Below are 20129 nucleotides of genomic sequence, written 5' to 3' on the forward strand. Positions count from 1 at the left end.
GCTATGCAAAAACACTATATGGAAGTCTGTATTTAATGTGGCTTACGTACTGCAAGAACATGCTGAAAACTACATAAAATGGCCACAGCATTACGAGTTATTACGTATACAAGAGCAATTTGCTGTTATGAGCAATTTTCCAGGTGTAGTAGGTGTCATAGACGGCTGTCACATTCCAATTAGTGCTCCTATTGAGTACCCAAATAGTTACATTAACAGGAAAGGCTTTCATTCAATAATATTACAAGGTATTTGTGATCCTACAATGAAATTTATCGATGTTTTTACGGGAATATGTGGCAGTGTCCATGATGCACGAGTGTGGCGCTTAAGTGATACCAAACAAATGATTGACCATGATGTTAAAAGATATTTCCCACAAAATACACATTTGTTAGGTGACTCTGCGTACCCGCTATTACGATATATACTCATTCCATATCGTGACAATGGTCATTTAAACAATGTACAACGCAATTATAATACAAAATTATCATCAACTCGTATTACGATAGAAAGAGCGTTTGGGATGTTGAAAGGACGCTTTAGAAAATTAAGATATGTATATATGTATAATACCGAAATGATACCTTTAATAATATTAGCATGTTGTATTTTGCACAATATTTGTATCGATATAACGAAGATTAACAATTTGAAAATATTTTAGAGCCGATGGAAAACGAAAATAATCATAATAATGTTCTTCTAGAAGGTAATGAAAAAAGAGATGTTATTGCACAGTTAATATATTAATTTTCTATGTAATACGTATATATATAATTTTGTATGATATGATGTATATATTTACATAACAAATAAACGTTTTTTCATGTATGAAACTAAAAAATTATGCCTGTCATGAACGTCTATGTAATTACTAACTATAATTTGCAGAACTTTTCCTTCTCTGTAACATCAAAATGTTCAATATGTACAGTAAAAAATCAATAGTAATATTTGTAATTCAAATAAACAATATATAACTGTAACAATCTCAAAATGTACCTACTGAACAAATTGTTTCAATTGTTGTTTGCAAGTATATCTGTGAGCATTTGGTTCGGTAGTTTTGTAATCGTTTTGTAAATTCTAATTTTCTGTATTAATAATGTATGTAAACAGATATGTAATTAAAAGAAATGTATATGTGCATATATACCTATCAGATGCAACAGAAAACTGTGGCATCAATTATATATGTTTAGAATACAATGGTAACAGTAAACATATTATTTGATAATGGCTGCGGTCCAATTGACGCTACAAATGCTTTGGAGTGTTCTTCTTCTCTTTCTTTTTTCATTGAAAGAAAAGAGAAGAGGAATGCTTCGAAGCATTTGTAGCATCAAGTGGACCGCAGCTCATAACGCATAACTTGGTAGTTATAAAAACATGAATATACGTACTCGATACAATATATTTAATATATTTGGTAACACACATACAAAAACTAAACATACATATTTAAAATACATAAAAATTGCCATTTTTCATTTATTAACACATTTTTCATAAATTATATCGTAAATTAACACATCAGTTTTTAAATGTTAATAATGAAATAAATAAATCTTATATCATGCATATAAAATCAACTAAAATAAACACATTTATGGTTTTATGAAACCACATTTCTTCACTTGCATGTAATTCAGTCATACTATTAGTATACACATTTTGTCAATATTAATGTTACTAAAATATTAAAAAAATTAAACATACATATTTAAAATAAATAAAAATTGCCATTTTTCATTCATTAACACATTTTTCATAAATTATATCGTAAATTAACACATCAGTCTTTAAATGTTAATAGTGAAATAAAATAAATCTTATATCATGCATATGTAGGCTGCGTTCGGGGAGCGCGCTATTAGCGCTATTGCATCATTCTATCTTTATCGCTCATCAAGTGTAGAACAAGGATAGAATAAGCAAATAGCGCTAATAGTGCGCTCCCCGAACGCAGCCAAAATCAACTAAAATAAACATTTATAGTTTTATGATCACATTTCTTCACTTTCATGTAATTTAGTCATTACCTAAAAAAAAATGAAAGTGGTAGTATTATACCTCGAAAAAACTTAAGTAACAAGTGGTAGACTTTTATATCTCGAAAAATCTCGAAAAAATCTAAGCAGTAGTATCTTTATTTCCGAAAAATTATAACCCAAGTGATACACGTCACAAAATTATGTTACCTTATCAAAAAGAAGAGTCGCGCTTCAAGTGATCTATTACAATTACAAAAAAGAAATGATATCTCTTTAAGTTAGAGCGCCAATTACAGAGAGAACATGTATATTGCCTCAAAAAATAATTGTTGCACTACATTGAAAAATCTTTACATTGTGTCAATTAGAAAAGAATGTATAATAACAATTTTATAAGATTAAAAAATTTTATTTAAATTTAACAAGGGAATACAAGATATTTAAATACAAAGTTATTTACATGTGTATTTTTTAATGGCCACAAAGAATTACAGAAGTAACAGTACAAAATAAAAATATTTTATTAAAATACATAAATTTTTCTTGTAAAAAAACTTGGCGCTGCTAGACCTCGAAATTTTAAATAAATAAATAAACTTATTCTATACTTAATTATAAGCCGCATTATCCGCCGTCCGCGTAGTCACGCACACCCATATCACTCACTCCCACATCCACGCTGATAATCATTTAATATTACTCCCATTGTATTCTTCTCTGAATTATTTTTATTTATTGTTGTTTTTATTTATTTAAAAGGTCTAGCAGCGCCAAGTTTTTTTACAAGAAAAATTTATGTATTTTAATAAAATATTTTTATTTTGTACTGTTACTTCTGTAATTCTTTGTGGCCATTAAAAAATACACATGTAAATAACTTTGTATTTAAATATCTTGTATTCCCTTGTTAAATTTAAATAAAATTTTTTAATCTTATAAAATTGTTATTATACATTCTTTTCTAATTGACACAATTTAAAGATTTTTCAATGTAGTGCAACAATTATTTTTTGAGGCAATATACATGTTCTCTCTGTAATTGGCGCTCTAACTTAAAGAGATATCATTTCTTTTTTGTAATTGTAATAGATCACTTGAAGCGCGACTCTTCTTTTTGATAAGGTAACATAATTTTGTGACGTGTATCACTTGGGTTATAATTTTTCGGAAATAAAAATACTACTGCTTAGATTTTTTCGAGATATATTTTTGTACTCTACTTTATATTACTGTCTTATATATTGAAAAGTATTAACCTTTACATATCTATTAAATATTAATCAATATTATATATAATAAATATTGCACATATACAAACATATGCAAACTTTTGTGTCACATATGTAAACCAAAAAATATATTATATGTGTGTGTGTAAAGGTATTTAACAAGCTTTATTATTAGTAATACTCTTTTATATTACTGTTGATCATTTTTGTAAATATCTTCAAGTAACGTTAAAAATCTGTTTTGCATTTCTATGTTATCCTTATGATGCTTTTCTCTTTGTTTATAAAGTTGTTCATAATATGCTAATTCATTTTCTTTTCTTGCACGTTTTCTGAACTTGTGCTTTGTACCATGAGAAGTAGTAGAAGAAGAAGTGGTAGCTGCTATATTTTTCAAATTTTTTTTGTTTAAAACTTTTTAATAAAAAGCGACCCCCGACTAAAATCACTTGCATGTTACTCGGGAGGGTGTCCTTGACAATATATGTCAAATTCAAGGTTATCGGAAGTGGGTCCTTTAAACGGGATATTTACCCAAAGCCCTCCCGCCCACGTATGTACTTTGATATATTATATAAGATATATTCATCATTAAAAGCTAACAATAAGTGATATGCATTATATAAGTATAAATACGTTTCAAATTCGCGCACTTTTGCATGCGCGTGCGGCCACTGAGCATGCGCATGTGGTCGCAGAGCATGTTCAATGTCGATTACCGAGATAATTTTTCGTTTTTAAGACTAATAATAAACCAACAAACGCTAAAATTAGACCAACAATCATCAGCAAACGATTACGCATCGATTAGGCCGTTTTTTAATTAAAAATGAGTGTTTTCCGGCTAACTTAACGTTAATTTTTAATTTACAAAAAAATTAAAAACCAACAAACGTTGTAATTAGGCCAACAATCACCAACAAACGACCAACAAACGATAAAAAAAAAAAAATTAATAATATCGAAGTTGACCGGCTAAGTTACCGGAGCTAAACACCCAAAAGTAACTTAGAACCTTCAATGCTACCAACTATAAAACAATAAAATATTTAACCATTACACACACACGCACGCACGCACGCACGCACGCACGCACGCACGCACGCACGCACGCACGCACGCACGCACGCACGCACGCACGCACGCACGCACGCACGCACGCACGCACGCACGCACGCACGCACGCACGCACGCACGCACGCACGCACGCACGCACGCACGCACGCACGCACGCACGCACGCACGCACGCACGCACGCACGCACGCACGCACGCACGCACGCACGCACGCACGCACGCACGCACGCACGCACGCACGCACGCACGCACGCACGCACGCACGCACGCACGCACGCACGCACGCACGCACGCACGCACGCACGCACGCACGCACGCACGCACGCACGCACGCACGCACGCACGCACGCACGCACGCACGCACGCACGCACGCACGCACGCACGCACGCACGCACGCACGCACGCACGCACGCACGCACGCACGCACGCACGCACGCACGCACGCACGCACGCACGCACGCACGCACGCACGCACGCACGCACGCACGCACGCACGCACGCACGCACGCACGCACGCACGCACGCACGCACGCACGCACGCACGCACGCACGCACGCACGCACGCACGCACGCACGCACGCACGCACGCACGCACGCACGCACGCACGCACGCACGCACGCACGCACGCACGCACGCACGCACGCACGCACGCACGCACGCACGCACGCACGCACGCACGCACGCACGCACGCACGCACGCACGCACGCACGCACGCACGCACGCACGCACGCACGCACGCACGCACGCACGCACGCACGCACGCACGCACGCACGCACGCACGCACGCACGCAAGCACGCACGCACGCCCGCGCGCACGCACGCACGCACGCACGCACGCGCGCACGCACGCACGCACGCACGCACGCACGCACACACGCACGCACGCACGCACGCACGCACGCACGCACGCACGCACGCACGCACGCACGCACGCACGCACGCACGCACGCACGCACAGAGAGAGAGAGAGAGAGAGAGTCATAGAATAGATTAAATACATAGAATAAATACATGAGTTTGGAATAATTGCTCTATGTCCAACAGTTCTTTTTCCTTCTTTTTTTCGATTGTATAACAATAATCTTGGTAATTATCAAAAACACACCACTCGCCAATGACCTTGACTTTGACATATGTTGTCAAGGTCATGAGCCTAATTCGAGTAACCTTGACCTTAAAAAAAGTGGCGGTCACGATCCGTTCAAAAGTTACAAAGCATTAAAGTTTTCGCTTTGTACATTCAACAATAGCGCGCGCGCGTGCACACACACACACACGCACGCACGTACGCACACGCACGCACACGCACATGCACACACGCACACGCATACACACAACCATACACACACCGAAGGGGGGTGCGGGGTGCTTCCGGTGTGTATTTTATTAATTAAAACTAATCCACAAGATTTTTTTTATTCAATTAAATTTTTATTTTTATTTTATTGATTGTAAATTTACTTAATTTCTTTGTTTTTATTTATTTAATATTAAAAATATTAATTAATAAAATAACTAATAAATTAACTAATTAATAAATTATATTACAACTTTACATTCACGAGTGAAAACTTTTACTTTGTGCATCATTTCTTGTCATCAATTTTTTTTCATTCGTTACATTCTTTGAATAAAAATGATAAATTACGAATAATTATTATTCGTTATTTATTTTATTCGAATAACGAATAATCGAATTATTCGTTATTCACGAATAACGTATTTATTTTATAAATTTATAATAAAATTATTTTATTCGTTATTCAAAATAAAAGACCCCGCACTAATCATATAGCAAAAAAATCTCGGTAAAATCGTCTAAATTTTTAATGTATGATAGCTTATGATCTCCTGAACATAAAATGTAATGAGCTCAAGGCCAACCTATGGACAATTTTTGAGCTACAGCCAGTTAAACCCGTAAATTTCGGGTCTGCGAGTATTGTATCCCGACTCCTGGCATAACCCAGGACGACCCAGATAATCCAGAACGACATGGATATAACGCATACACACATTACACACGCATACACACGCATACACACAGGCACACCCGCGCACCCACCCGCGCGCGTGCGCGCGTGCATGAGTTCTGGATTATCTGGGTCGTCATGGGTCGGTAAGGAGGAGAGAGGAGGTACCGACGAAAGAGGAGATGACGTGAGAGGCAGGCAGACGAAAAGCTAAGGCGGGTGCGCAACGCGCGTGGCAAGGCAGCGAATGAGAGAAGAATGATGAAAATCGATAGATCGATGGAGGACAATCGACAGTCGATTAAGTAAGGTGAGCGCACGGCGAAAGCACGTGGTGTGTTGCAAGGCAAGAGTTGAGCTAAGAGACGGAGACGCAATAAAGCTATAAGGATCAGGGAAAGCAAGGAAAGCAAGGAAAAGAGTAGAAGAAAGGGAGAGGAGTGAGTGAAGATAAAGGGGGAGAATAAAGAGGTGAAGAAAGGTAAACAGTTGACGGAGAAGCAGGCTGAGAAAGGACTGGAGAACGGAGGAAGGAGATAGGAAGAGCGACGGGACGGCGCAAAAACGGGAGAAAGGTGACAGAGGGGAAACAGAAAGGATAAAGGTGTGAAGGGTGAAGAAAGAGAAAGGAGAGAAGAAAGCGGGGTGGCAGGCGGAAAAGGGGGATATGGAGTGGGTGAAGGAGTTGGAGAAGATCAGGAAAATAATGGTGGGTAGAGAGGGGGAGCGGGAACAAGCGGGAGGGCTGAGAAGAGGCAGCCGAGCGAGAGGGGGGATGAGAAAGTAGGGGGGATGAGCACGTATAGCAGGAGAAAGAGAAATATGGGTCAGAGGGATAGTGGAAAGAGCTGGAGATAGAAGCGGAGGAGAAGAAGAAAGAGGTAGAGAGAACGAAGAGAGTGGAGAGCGAGAGAAAGGACGGAGAAGGGAGAAGAGTTAGGAAAGATGTCAAAGGGGGGAGAAGAGGGGTGAGGATTTGGAGGAGTGCAGGAAGAAGGAAGGGAAAGTTCAGGGGAAAGGGGTAGGAGAGAGGATGAGGAGATGGATAGAGGATATGAGAGGATATGAGAATAAGAAATAAAGACTACTATTACTACTACTACTACTACTACAATCATATATGATTATATATGATTATATATAGGAAAATAAATAAACAATGCAAAAACAATTAAAAAACAATGCAAAAATTATCCTTTTAATTATTTTCTAATTCTCTTTTTTATTATTTTTCTTGTACATACGACAGAGATTATACAAGATAAAAAAACATCGACATATTTTATATAATATTTTATATAATATTATATAATTATATATATATATATAAATGTTTTTATATAAAAAATTTTTTACCGAAAATAGATAATGGAACTACAAATTCAAGTATTTAACGCACAGTACGCAATATTCGCCAGCCTCGCTTTGAAGAGAAAAGATAAGTAATACCTAGTGTATTGTATACAAAGTACTGGACACAAAGATGTACTAGAACTGGAAATGTTCGGAATGGATTTTGAACAAAATTCAATTATTCCCTAGATTTCTATTGGTTTTTAGGAAAAACGGAATGATTTCAATCGGAATCCATTCCGAACAGTTCCATAGAAGAAAAAACTCCATTGCTACAGTTTAAAAATTCCGCCAAATGTAATAAGTTACTCGCATTCACCCTGACATTTCCAGGGTGGAAAATTTTCCTCCTGAGGTGCACCCGGGTAAAGTTTCTGAACGACCATCTCTGTCACACTGGTACAACCCGAACGTTTCTGAACAGCGTGAGTCTCGGTGGATGCACCCAGGTGAAGTTTCCGATCGCAGCCCAAGAAAACAAAGATTAAGGCCGATATTCATAGTTCCGATAACAAGAATCTGGACACCGCACGTCTGACTTCAGACACAGTATAAACAGTAGCGTCAGCATCTTTGATGTAGTGGTTTCAAAGTCACGTGATTCGTCGCCATCTTCCTGATTACATAAAACGCTTAAAAGAAAAAGAGAGAAAAGTATCTTTCTCTTTGTCATACATATAGGCCGCCACATCCGTGGTGTACCCCCACTAACTGAAATTTTGACCTACTAAAAACGTTCACTGTCGCTACTGTTTATACTGTGCTTCAGATTAGCACGTCTGACTTCAAATCAGTTAAATCATGGTACGATGGAGATATCATCGATGATCAAATGTACAAACGTCTAAATTGCACGAATGGCAATCTCCCACGTTGTTATGGGTTGCCAAAAATTCATAAGACTGGATTTACATTAGGTGTCATAGTTTTTGCGTTGGATAGCCCACTATACAATGTTGCCGGTTACCTCCATGACATTCTACATCAGTCTATCCGTAAACCAAAGTCTCACATCAAAAACAGTTAATCTTTTGTGAAAGAGATTAGCGGGAGAGAAATTAATGCTGATGAATTGTTTATCTCTCTAGATGTCACAGCTCTTTTCACAAACATTCTCAAGGAGTTGGTTTTCGAGGGCATAGAAAAATGGTAGCACGATATCTCTTTAGAAATCAAACTTAGTTTACCGCAGTTTCTGTATCGAGTTAATTTTAGGATCTACAAGTTTCAGTTTTAACGGACATACGACACATGAACAGATTTATGGCAGCTTAATGGGATCTCCACTCTCACCAATCCTGGCTGATATTGGGCGTGCTACAGATACATTGCTTGCGATCGCTAGACATTAATATTCCTATTTTTTATAGATACGTCGACGATATCTTTGCTAAAGTACCAAAAACGAAAATTAACGATTTACGCTGCTTTCAACAGTTATCATTATTATCATCCCTGGTTAAAATTCACACATGAAATAGAGGTAAACGAACCACCATTTTTTTAGATACTGTATTATAGTCATTAGAAAGGGTAACAAGTTATTGACTGATTGGTACAAAAAACTCACTTTTTACGACCGATATGTAAAATTGTAAACTTTTTCTAATCATCCACACAAGTATAAAGTTAACACTATCATAAGTCTAGTTGATCGCGCAATCTTATTGTCAGACAAGCAGTTTCATAGCTCTAATATTAAAATTGTCAAAAGCATCCCAGGTAGCACACATGGTCTTATTGACGTCAATTTAAGATCATATTTCCCTTCAGAACTGCGGAAAATTATCAGCACGACACATATTCACTAAGTGTCGTGCTGGACGTAACTGTTAAAATTGTTTAAAAAATTGTTAATCACCGGAACTTTCTTTACAACTAATTCTAAGGCACAGAACTCTTTTAGAACTGCCAAAAATAATCGTTAAACCCCGGAAAATCTTCAGCACGACACTTGTCATTAAACGTCACGCTGGGCGTGGACATTATAATTGTTTAAAAATGTTAATTGGTGGAATATCGATCTAAAATTGTATATATGTGTGGAATTTGATTAGAACTATCGGGAACTCTTGTGAAATATTATAATATTCAACGCATTTTGGTACTTTAGAGGAAAAATGTCATGCTAGATTCGCGAAGTTAGCACGACATTACTTCAATTTCGATTTTTTAATATAAGGAATGCGGAACTCTTTTTAATTTTTATCAGAAACTGTAGAACTATGAAAAGTGCTACCAGAACTTTTATAATTTTTTTGAAATTCGTAGAATGTCGTGCCAACTTCACAGATCCCTAATTGACGACGTTGTGCTACCTGGGATTCTCTTAAATAATGTTTCCCTACACATCAACAAACATGTTAATAAGGGGCTAAAAGAACTCCAATATCGCAAAGATACAAGTAATTCCAGTACAAACGACAACACTTTCGATGCTCAAAAACATCCATACAGCACAAAATGTTTTCAAAAAATATTTCTGAATATTTCTATAAAAATATTGCAAGAAACATTTTAAAATGGTTTTAGGAATATTTTAAAATAGTTTGAAAATCTTTTGTGGTAACATTTTTAAGAATTTTTAAGAATCTTAAAAATATTTGAAATATATTTTTAAAATATTAATTTAAATCTACATATTTATTGTTTCATAATATATCGTTCCAAAATATTTAAATAATATTTTTAATTTATTTATTATTGGGTTTTATAATCTTTTTTCAAATATTTTTAAAATATAAAATATTCTTAATTAGAAAAAATGCATTGTAGCGCATCTTTCCGTGCTAGTTCGCAACGATGCCGCTAATAGACCAAGAGCTAGTGACATTTTTACCTACGGTATTATTTATACTAAGTTCTTCTGTTAATGAGAGACTCGTTTTGACGTATAGAGAAGGCCCGGGATCAACGAGTCTGGCAGCTGGGCAGAGGTATGCGTAGAAACACTTTACCCCCAAACATCATAAAATACTGTATCCAAATTGTTATTTATACTCATCTGTCCTTTTGCTATATTGCATTTTATGGAGTTTTATGGCCATAAATGATAATGCCAGACATCTTGTGGGATTGGTTATAGTGTTTCATTAATAAAATTAGGATACTGGAATTTTACAATAGCAGAACAATATTTTTATTTATATAAACTAGAGTCCTAAATAATAAGAGAAGCGCATCCGGCGGCTCGCTTACTGATTGGCTGACCGCGGCCACCAAACACAACCGAGAGTGATGGTCCCGCAGCTGATTCCATGTGCGAAGTATAAACGTGTATTATGTGAGTGAGAAAGATTAATATTTATATTATTATTAACAAATCTTATTTCACGTTGATTACAATGATGGAACTAAAACAAAATCATTTCTGAATGATTAAATTGTTTCAGATATACAGAGGTTGCATTGTTTAGCGTTCAGCTGCGGGCTCAATAGGAGAACCATGGAGGGGGTAAGGAATGCGCTTCTCTTATTATTTAAGACTCTAATATAAACCAGGCTGTATTTTATATATTATTTTAATCACACTTTCTATTAAATACTATTAAATAGAATTACTAGAATACTATTAAAATAAACCCTAAATCAATATTGTGGTGTTAACATGCTAATAACGAAAAAAATCAATTCCCGATATACGAACGATTTTTATCGCGCGCCGCAATAATCAGTTTTATTGGTTCAGTTTTATATACATATTCGATATATATTCTTAATAATTTTAATTTATTCGAATTAGGTGTTATACAACAAAAAATACAAGATGGAATCTTCATCAACGACGTCAGCCATAAGAGTTAATGCTCGCGCTCATGGCATTTTTTCAATCTATCAGCATGTTAATACCACAAATATTGATCTAGGATTTATTTTAATAGTATCCTGAAAGTGTGATTGAAATAATATATAAAATACAGCATGGTTTATATAAATAAAAATATCGTTCTGTTATTGTAAAATTCTAGCACCCTAATTTTTAATAAAAAAAAATGAACGTGTGGTCGCCACGCGCGTTAGAAGTAAAACTTCTGAAGACAAGGCTTTGCCATAACTTTTCTGAAATTAATACAAAAACAATACAACGGAATTAGTCACTCCAAGCCGCCCGCAACTCGAAAATGTAGTGTTCCACGCAGTTCTCACTATATCCGTCTCGCTAGTGCCGTACGTCTGATCGAATTTTCATGACGCGTTTTTGAGTCGCAAAATCGAACTTACTTACCGATCTAAAAGGAGCTTCACTTTGTACGCCTGTTAGTCAAATTTTCGTGATACTATTTCGTGACGTTTTTTTGTGTCGCACAATCAAACTTACTACTGTGCCAAAGAACTTTCATTTCGTACGCCTATTGGTCGAATTTTTGTTACACTTTCGAGTTTCGTGTCGCAAAATCGAACTTACTACCGTGCCAAAAGAAGGAGCCGTCTCGCCAACGCCGTACGCCTGTTGGTCGAATTTTCCTTACACTTTTCGTGTCGCAAAATTCGTGTCGCTTTTCCGTGTCGCAAAATCGAACTTACTACCGTGCCAAAAGAAGGAGCCGTCTCGCCAATACCGTACGCCTATTGGTCAAATTTTCGTTACACTTTTCGTGTCGCGAAATTCGTGTTGCTTTTCCGTGTCGCAAAATCGAACTTACTACCGTGCCAAAAAAAGGAGCCGTCTCGCCAATGCCGTACGCCTGTTGGTCGAATTTTCGTTGCACTTTTCGTGTCGCGAATCGAACTCACTACCGTGTCTAAAGAAGTTTCACTTAAAAAAATTCTCATCAGTTTTAATGAAATTGTTTAATTTAAAGGGAATCGTAAAAACCGGACGGAAATTAATATTTTTGGCCAACGTTGTGAAACTTTCAGAAATAGAATAAATGTATGGAATGGTGAAATTAGGAGTCTTATTGTCACTAATGGAATTGTTTTGTGATTGAAAACTATGGCATATAAAGAAAAATTAAGAACTGACAAAAAAATCAAATGGCTGACTGACATTACCACTACACGTAATAAATATAACATTCGTGATATTAATTATTATTGTTCAATTGATTACAACTCAATGGATTCTGTCAAACCAAAAATTTTTTTAAATAATACTTGCTCTCTCAAACGGACACCACGTTAACCTTCCAGCACATACCTTCAAACAAAAATCTCCCATAGATTCTCTACAGGATAAGTGGTTTCGCAATTTAAGCAAGATATTAGTAAATGTCAGCTAATATTAGTAGATAAATGTCAGTAAATGTCGGGTTGTAGCTTAAATTGCAAAACCACTTATCCTGTAGAGAATCTATGTGTTGCGGAACCGCGTTGTAAACGCTGTACCAAGACGTAATTTGGCGCGACAATAGAATTTTTTTCTAAAGAAATGGCTGAGAACAATTAAAGTAATTTAAATCGACCTGACTGGCAATATATATAACGTCTTTCCGATATGAACATTGAAAAACTGTGAGCCAACTTGGTTTGTCGGATTCACACAGCACTTTTTTCAGATCAATATCAAGACATCATTAATTTTGACCATGGTTTTGGTCAGTTGATGTAATTTCTAAATTAAATAGTTTTTAATTTTATTGCAAAAAATATTACCCCAACCAGGGTTTGAACCTGGAACCTCCCGTATACCATGCGGGTGTCGTGCCAATTCGACCACTGGGGCTGTGGTAATATTTATCGCAATAACAACTGTAAGATGGAGCACCGATTACTAGGTCGACGGTGTATAATAAACAGAATAATAAAATTTTCTTTCGCCAGTATATAGAATAACAATTAAAGTAATTTAAATCGACCTGACTGGCAATATATATATAACGTCTTTCGAAATGGCTGAGCATTGCACCCTATCCCTTTGCTCAAGTACTCTTCTGGTAGAGTACTATACTGTGTACAAACGTTTTTCAATTCGGTGACCCCAAGTATACCCCTTGTTAGTTTATACTTGTTAAGGATCACAAACCATGGTCAAAACGTTGTGTATTTGAACATCAATAAATGGGTCGAATTATAATCTCCTTTGTTAATTATTACTTGTGGAAAAAAATATTACCTTATAGCCGTATTCATCGTCCTTCCTTAAGAAATGAGGAACAAGAAATCCTCATTCCTCAAGAAAAGACTATGAATACGGCTATTAGGTTCAATAATTAATCCAAATCTGCGTAAATGATTCTTTCTAAATACCTGTATAAGAATTTGTAAGATCGCACAGAGTCCATGAGCTGCGCCTAGATATTCTGTGCCGTAATATGCATACATCAGTGGACACGGGCTGTTATGCACTTGCACGTATGTCTTGCCCGAAATAATAATTGTTCTTGCGATTTCGTGCATTACATCAAATGGTACGACGATTTTTTTCATCATGCGATTCAACCATAGCGCACCATATAAGTAGCCGGTACGGCCTACAAAAAACTCGTCTGATCCACATTTTAAAAAGTTTACCTCCTTACAGCGCACTCCCGTTGCTATATAGCGTTTTATCAACTTATTGGCAGTTTCGTTATCTTCTCGAGCGGCCGCAAGAACCGCACCCATTGCCAAAATACCCCAATCGCCTGTAATACATGTAATTATAATTCTATTACTTTATAATGCTTAAAATTATTTTAAATCCTATTTTACCACTTTTCAGCAAATACAAAAAACATTTGATAATAATATAATTGTAGAAATTCTGTATATACTATAAAAATGATCTTGAATATTTAATGATATTACACATCTAGTGTCCCATTTTATGGAAATATCTGTATATCTCCTAAACTTCATATCGTAGAAAAAAATATTTTAGACAAAAGTTTTAAGTTTTAAGTGAGGGAAGGGGGGCATATGTCTATGACAGAATTTAATTGAAATAAAAAGATATTTAATGCAAAAATGTGGCGCTGCTAAATCTCGGAATATAATGTTAAGGTGAGATTTCATGGGCAGTGAAATGCTGCTGCAGCGAGCAGCAGTTTAGTAACTTCCTAGAAAATACCTAAGAAATACTAAACTGTCCTAGAAATTACTTAGTAATCCATTTCTAGGAAATTACTAAACTGCTGCTCGCTGCTGCTGCATTTCACTGCTCATGAAATTTCACCTTTACGTCCAAATCCTAGGATTTTTATGATTTTTTAAAAGTGAAAAAAAAAGTTGAAAGAGTGGCAGTTGAAAAGCGTGACTTGACTACATCATTTACACGGCCCGATTTACGCTGAAGTTATAACATCGATGTTATAATAACTATACTGATCCCAGAGAGCACAAAGATGTCTAAAAGATGACTTATATCCCACTAAATGTCGCCTTATAACCAAAATTTATAAGATGACTAAAAAACATCCGATATTAGACATCTATTAATTGTCTTTCAAAATCATATTATGGACATGTTTTCGTTTTTTATATTTTACTAGACATTACAGACGCGCGCTTCGCGCGCGCTATTTAGCTTTAACATTATGCTATTTATACTATTACACTATTAACCCTTGATACTCACAACTGTCAAAATATACAATGACAGCTGCAAATGAAGTAAGCGCAGCAAGAAAACCAATCGGCATCGCGGAAAAGTGACAACAATACCTACGACATGCCCTTTTTAGAAGAGGATATGAAATAAAAGTTTTATATTAATCAAACTTAAAGTTATAATTTCACAAAATATTTTATTGCAACGAAAAAACATTTTATTTTATGGTCACTTTATATAGATTGCATAATAACACATCACATGAATCAACTCATTGTTATAACATATATTTTGCGCAATAAACTCTAATCTTCAGGACAAACAGATTAATCTCATTAAAATTATGCTCGTTTTAATCAGTAAAATCAGCCGCAACCCAGTACATAGCCGGATTTTCCATTTAGCTCTTAAAAATTTATAATAAATAAAATACGGACTCGCAGCTAAGCCAACCCGACAAAGGTCTCCACTCTTACTCCTGTCGACCCTTAATCGATTTTCTATGTATTTGCTTGAACTTTGGACTATATGCTCGTAATAGTGTTATCTATACACCTCCTCAATTGTAAAGGCCTGTGTCCACGATGCTAGAAATTGGTTCGAGTTCTTGACTCAAGTTCTCGAATAGAAGTAATTGTACTTCGATGATTCTAGATAGCGTTATAATCGAAAAATGTGAAGTCGATGAGAACTGAGTATAAGCCTGGACCCGTGAAATATATATATATAATTCTCTTTTCTCTATTTATCAAAGATTTATGAAAGTTATATACATTTCCGTTGTCCAACGTTACATTAACTAGCTATTTATAAAGTAATAACGTTGGCAACATGGAATTGAATCGATAACTTGTACAAAAAAATGGGACAGGATACATTTTTCTGTACGAGATTTCTATTCGAGAAATTCATCCGAGTTGCCTGTGTACAGTCTACACTAAAAATTGTGGAGTGGAGAGAAGGTCGCGCTGTACGGGAAGACAGCCGAACGCGCGAGAAACTTTTGGCTACTATTATAACCGGTAAACGTCCTTAATAAACACCTCCACATGATACAGCGTCATGATTAAAAGCGAGATCGCAAACCCAGCAAGAAATGACCTATCGAATCGACGTCTAATTGACGTCGAAATCATCGATATTACATCATATCAAAATAATGCTCGAAATTTGAAGCTTATTTCGATGTTTGTGCTTTATGACATTTTCTAAAAGAAGAGATTATTTGTGACACACATTTATCGCGCCAGACCCTAAACAGGCAAATTATGTATTTTCTGTTAAGACATCAATATTTCATCATTTCGATATCGATTCGAAGCTATTTTAATTTACCTATCAAATATAATAACATTGACATTATACAGGGTGTCCCATTTTAAAAAACGCACCTTGATAATTCTTCAACAAAGCATTTTCAGCACAAATGTTTCAGACAAAAGTTGTACGCGAGGTTATACTGTTTCGAGGGGCACATAAGATGGTGTCATTAGTTTGACCTTGGATAGACGTTTGAAGATCACGTGAGGGTCACCTTCAATTTCTTAAATAAAAACCCCTATTTTTCAATGCATATTTTTGTAGCTAATCTCGAGAGCTTTTCGAAACACTATAATAAAGTATTTTTTCATTAAGAACTTTTGGAATTATTAGGCTTAAAAGTTCTAGTATTTTGACATAAAATACAAAATATCTTGTAAAACAATTAAGTTTTCAGTAATGTTACCTTAATACTTTTGTATGTATGTATATAAGTGTTTATTGCGTTTCCCCGCAGGGCTTACAAGGCGTTTTTTACTGAGGAACGTACCCAAACCTCTTACATAATTTTTATCCCCTCCTGATCATTTACGACCTCACAACACTTTTACTCCCCTCCCCGCATTCCCTTTCTCCCCTCTTTCTCTTCTTCTTCTTCCGCTTCCTCTGCGACTCGTCTTTCCGCCTTCCTTCTTCCCGTCCTGCTCCTCCCTATTCGGTCCATTTTCTGTACCTTCCCTCCTTCTCTTCGTCGGAATCCATGAGCAGCTTCTCCTCCATCCCTTTTAAAATTTCTTCTTCCTCTGATCTTCCTACTTTCCTACGCACATCTCTCTTCCTTTCTACTCTCTCCTCTCTCTCTCTCTCTATCTCTCCTTTCCACCGACTTATCTTCGTGGATCTTTACCCCAACCCTATTACCCACCTTTTTCTTCGCCTCCAACACCCGCCACTTCTCCTCCTCGTCTCCCAGTTTGACCAAGATCGTCAACCACGCACCTCTCTGCCCCAGAACTACTACATCCCTTGTCGTCACCTTCACCTTCAGTCCTTCTGTGAAGAGCTCCTTCACCTTGTCCCAGTTTGATTTCTTCCCTCCCCACCTCTCCTTCTCAACCCTTATTATGACGTTCTTCCTTCTTAGTTCCTCCTCGCTCCCTTCGTCCACCCCCGCCCACCATTTCTTCTCTCCCTCCTCACTCTCCTCGCTGTCCGCCCTCTTCCTTTTGCCTCCACCTTGCTCCAATCTCTCAACTTTTCTCTCCAATCTCCTTAATTTCTCCTCCATCTCCTCCATTCTCTCGTCCTTCTTTCTATCGTCCTCCTTCTTCTCCTTCACCAACTTTCTTACCTTCTCCTCCACCATCCTTTCCACCGCCTCTGCTATTACTCTCCCCTCTCGCTCCATCCTGGATCTGGAAGCATAAGCCTATTACTTACTTCTCCCTTCCTCTATCCTCCTCTCTCTCCCCTCTCCTTCTCTCCTCCTCTCTCTCCTCTTTCCTCCTTACTTCTTCCTTCTTCCAGCTCTTCCACCTCCCTTTTCCTTCTCCTTCTTTCCTCCTCTAGCTCTATCATCCATTCCTCCCCTCCCCCTTCTTCATCCAATACCCATCCCACCGATTCCTGCCAGCTCCGTTTCTTGATTTCCAACTCCTACATTCTTCCCATATATGCTCCCATGATTCCTCCCCATACTCACACACTCTACGTTTTTTCTTCTCCTCCCCTTCCCAATATCTGTTCTCTTTCACCTCATTCTCTAATCTAAACCTCACTACCCTTCTCCATCTACTCTCTCCCCATCCCTTCTTCAAATATCCCGGAATACCCCCTCCTTTTATCCACTTATACCATTTATTATACTTTGACTTCTCAATCTTCTCCCATCTCTCTCTCCTCTGCCTCTCCTTATCTCCCCCAACCAGCTTACCAACCCAATCATCTCCGTCTTCTCTCAACCTTTCCAATTCTTCTAACTTCACTCCTCTTTCTTCGAAAAACTTCCTTCTCTCTCTTTCCCAACTCGAGCCTGCTTTCCCTTCCCTCTCCCTTCCTTTCATCTCTTCCCAACACCGCCTCGCCAATTTGCTTCCACTACCCTCCTCTAACTTTTTCTCAAATCTCCATGCTCTCATCCCCGCTCTCCCTCTTATCTTCTCCCTTTGCAACTTTTCCCTAACAAGGTACCACGGTGTTCTCCCGTCCACTCCTAAGACCCATCTAATATACCTTTCTTCCATCCTTTCCATCCCTTCTCTTTCTCTCCATCCCCATATTTCTGCTCCATATCCCATCACTGTCCACACCAGCCTATCAAACAACCACAATCTTTTTCCCCAGTCTTTCCCAAACCGTCCCTTCCCTATCCCCCATACCTTTCCCATCACCGCCGCCGCTTTTCTAATCCTTTCCTTTACCTGCGCTTCCTGTCCTCCGTTCTTTTGGAACACATATCCCAGGTATCTAAATTCCTTTACCTCTCCTAATTCCTTCCTTCCCATCTCCATCTTTTTTTACTTTCCCTTCCTCCTCCCTTCCTAAACCTCATTATTTTCGTTTTCTCCACATTCAACTCCAGTCTCTTCTTCCGTAAGTACTCCTCTAATCTTTCCAACATACTCCTTGTGGCGGTCTCCCGACCGCACAATCAAGACGGTACGCGCGCCGCGCGCGCGCCCACCGATCACGCGCCAAGCGCGTGAGCCCGACTACGGCCCGCGAAGCTATACGAAAGCGCCGCCGACAGGTGGCAGACTTTCTCGCGTTTCAGTTCCCAACAGGGAAGAATAAAAGGCCACACGGCGACGGCCTAGACAGCTTTCGACTGCTCGTCGGCTCAGAGCCGAGAACAGGAGAAGCATTTTGGTCTCGCCGTCACCTTGCCGCCGCCGAAGCTACGGCCACCACCGATACGAGCTGCGCCACTTCGCCTGCCGCTATCGCCACAACCTCAGCGGCCCCTGGACTACCGCCTAGGCCAACCGTGGAAGCTCGTCCCGCTCCAGCTCTCGCCGGTGCGACTGACTCGTCCTCCACGTGCGCTCATCACAACGTGGGATGTACGAGTTCGGCGCTACACGTCTCCTCGACTAACGTAGACGGTGCCTCCACTCCTGCCGCCGCTGCCACCGTCACCCTCCGAGCGGGTACACCAGGGGACGCAGACCATCCCGCCTGCGCGTGTATACCGAGGCGTGCAGCACCAGCCATCACGCGGCACTCAAGAAGTGCAGACGGACACGGAGCGGGAGGTCACCTCCTCCCAAGGGACGCAGACCGAGGAGCCAGCGACACTCCTATCGGAGTCGACACCGACTGCGGAACCGGAGCAGTCCCTCACACCACCGGGGACACTGCCGGCGTGGCGGAAGTTCAGCTCCTTCCGGAGGACCACGACGCAGCCGAGCATCATCTGGCGTGAGCGACTCCGTGACTAGGAGGAGAAGAAACCAATCGGCCCCTTTCAGGGCCACACAACAAGAAGAGCCCAAACGGCCCTTTTCAGGGCCGCCTCCACGGCCCTTCTCAGGGCCTTCTTCAGCACACTGACACACCGACACCTGTATAACGGGACCTAGAATAAACGGCCTATTTATTGTACATCTCTGTCTCTCAGCTCACTCGGCGATCCCTCTCTCGCTACGACATATCCTCTGCGAAGGGCACGCGACGCCCCAGCGTAAGTGGCAAGCAGCCCACAAATTGGTGACCCCGACGTCGGAGAGGAAGACCAATGTCAAGAGCGAACCACACAGTGGAG

At 38.8% G+C, this 20129-nt stretch overlaps 1 protein-coding gene across 1 annotated transcript in view; it reads right to left on the reverse strand.

Annotated features, from left to right (window-relative positions):
• The window catches only part of LOC143907132 (lanC-like protein 3 homolog), an 80129-nt gene that overhangs the window by 16038 nt on the left and 43962 nt on the right, over positions 1 to 20129 (reverse strand). The window contains exon 2 of the mRNA XM_077423668.1: positions 13825 to 14201. Within this exon, the coding sequence (XP_077279794.1) occupies positions 13825 to 14201 (377 nt within the window). The remainder of the gene's footprint in view (positions 1 to 13824; positions 14202 to 20129) is intronic.

This window comes from Temnothorax americanus, unplaced genomic scaffold (genome assembly GCF_048541705.1).
Source record: "Temnothorax americanus isolate GAGA-0224 unplaced genomic scaffold, ASM4854170v1 Scaffold8, whole genome shotgun sequence".
NCBI lineage: Eukaryota > Metazoa > Arthropoda > Insecta > Hymenoptera > Formicidae > Temnothorax > Temnothorax americanus.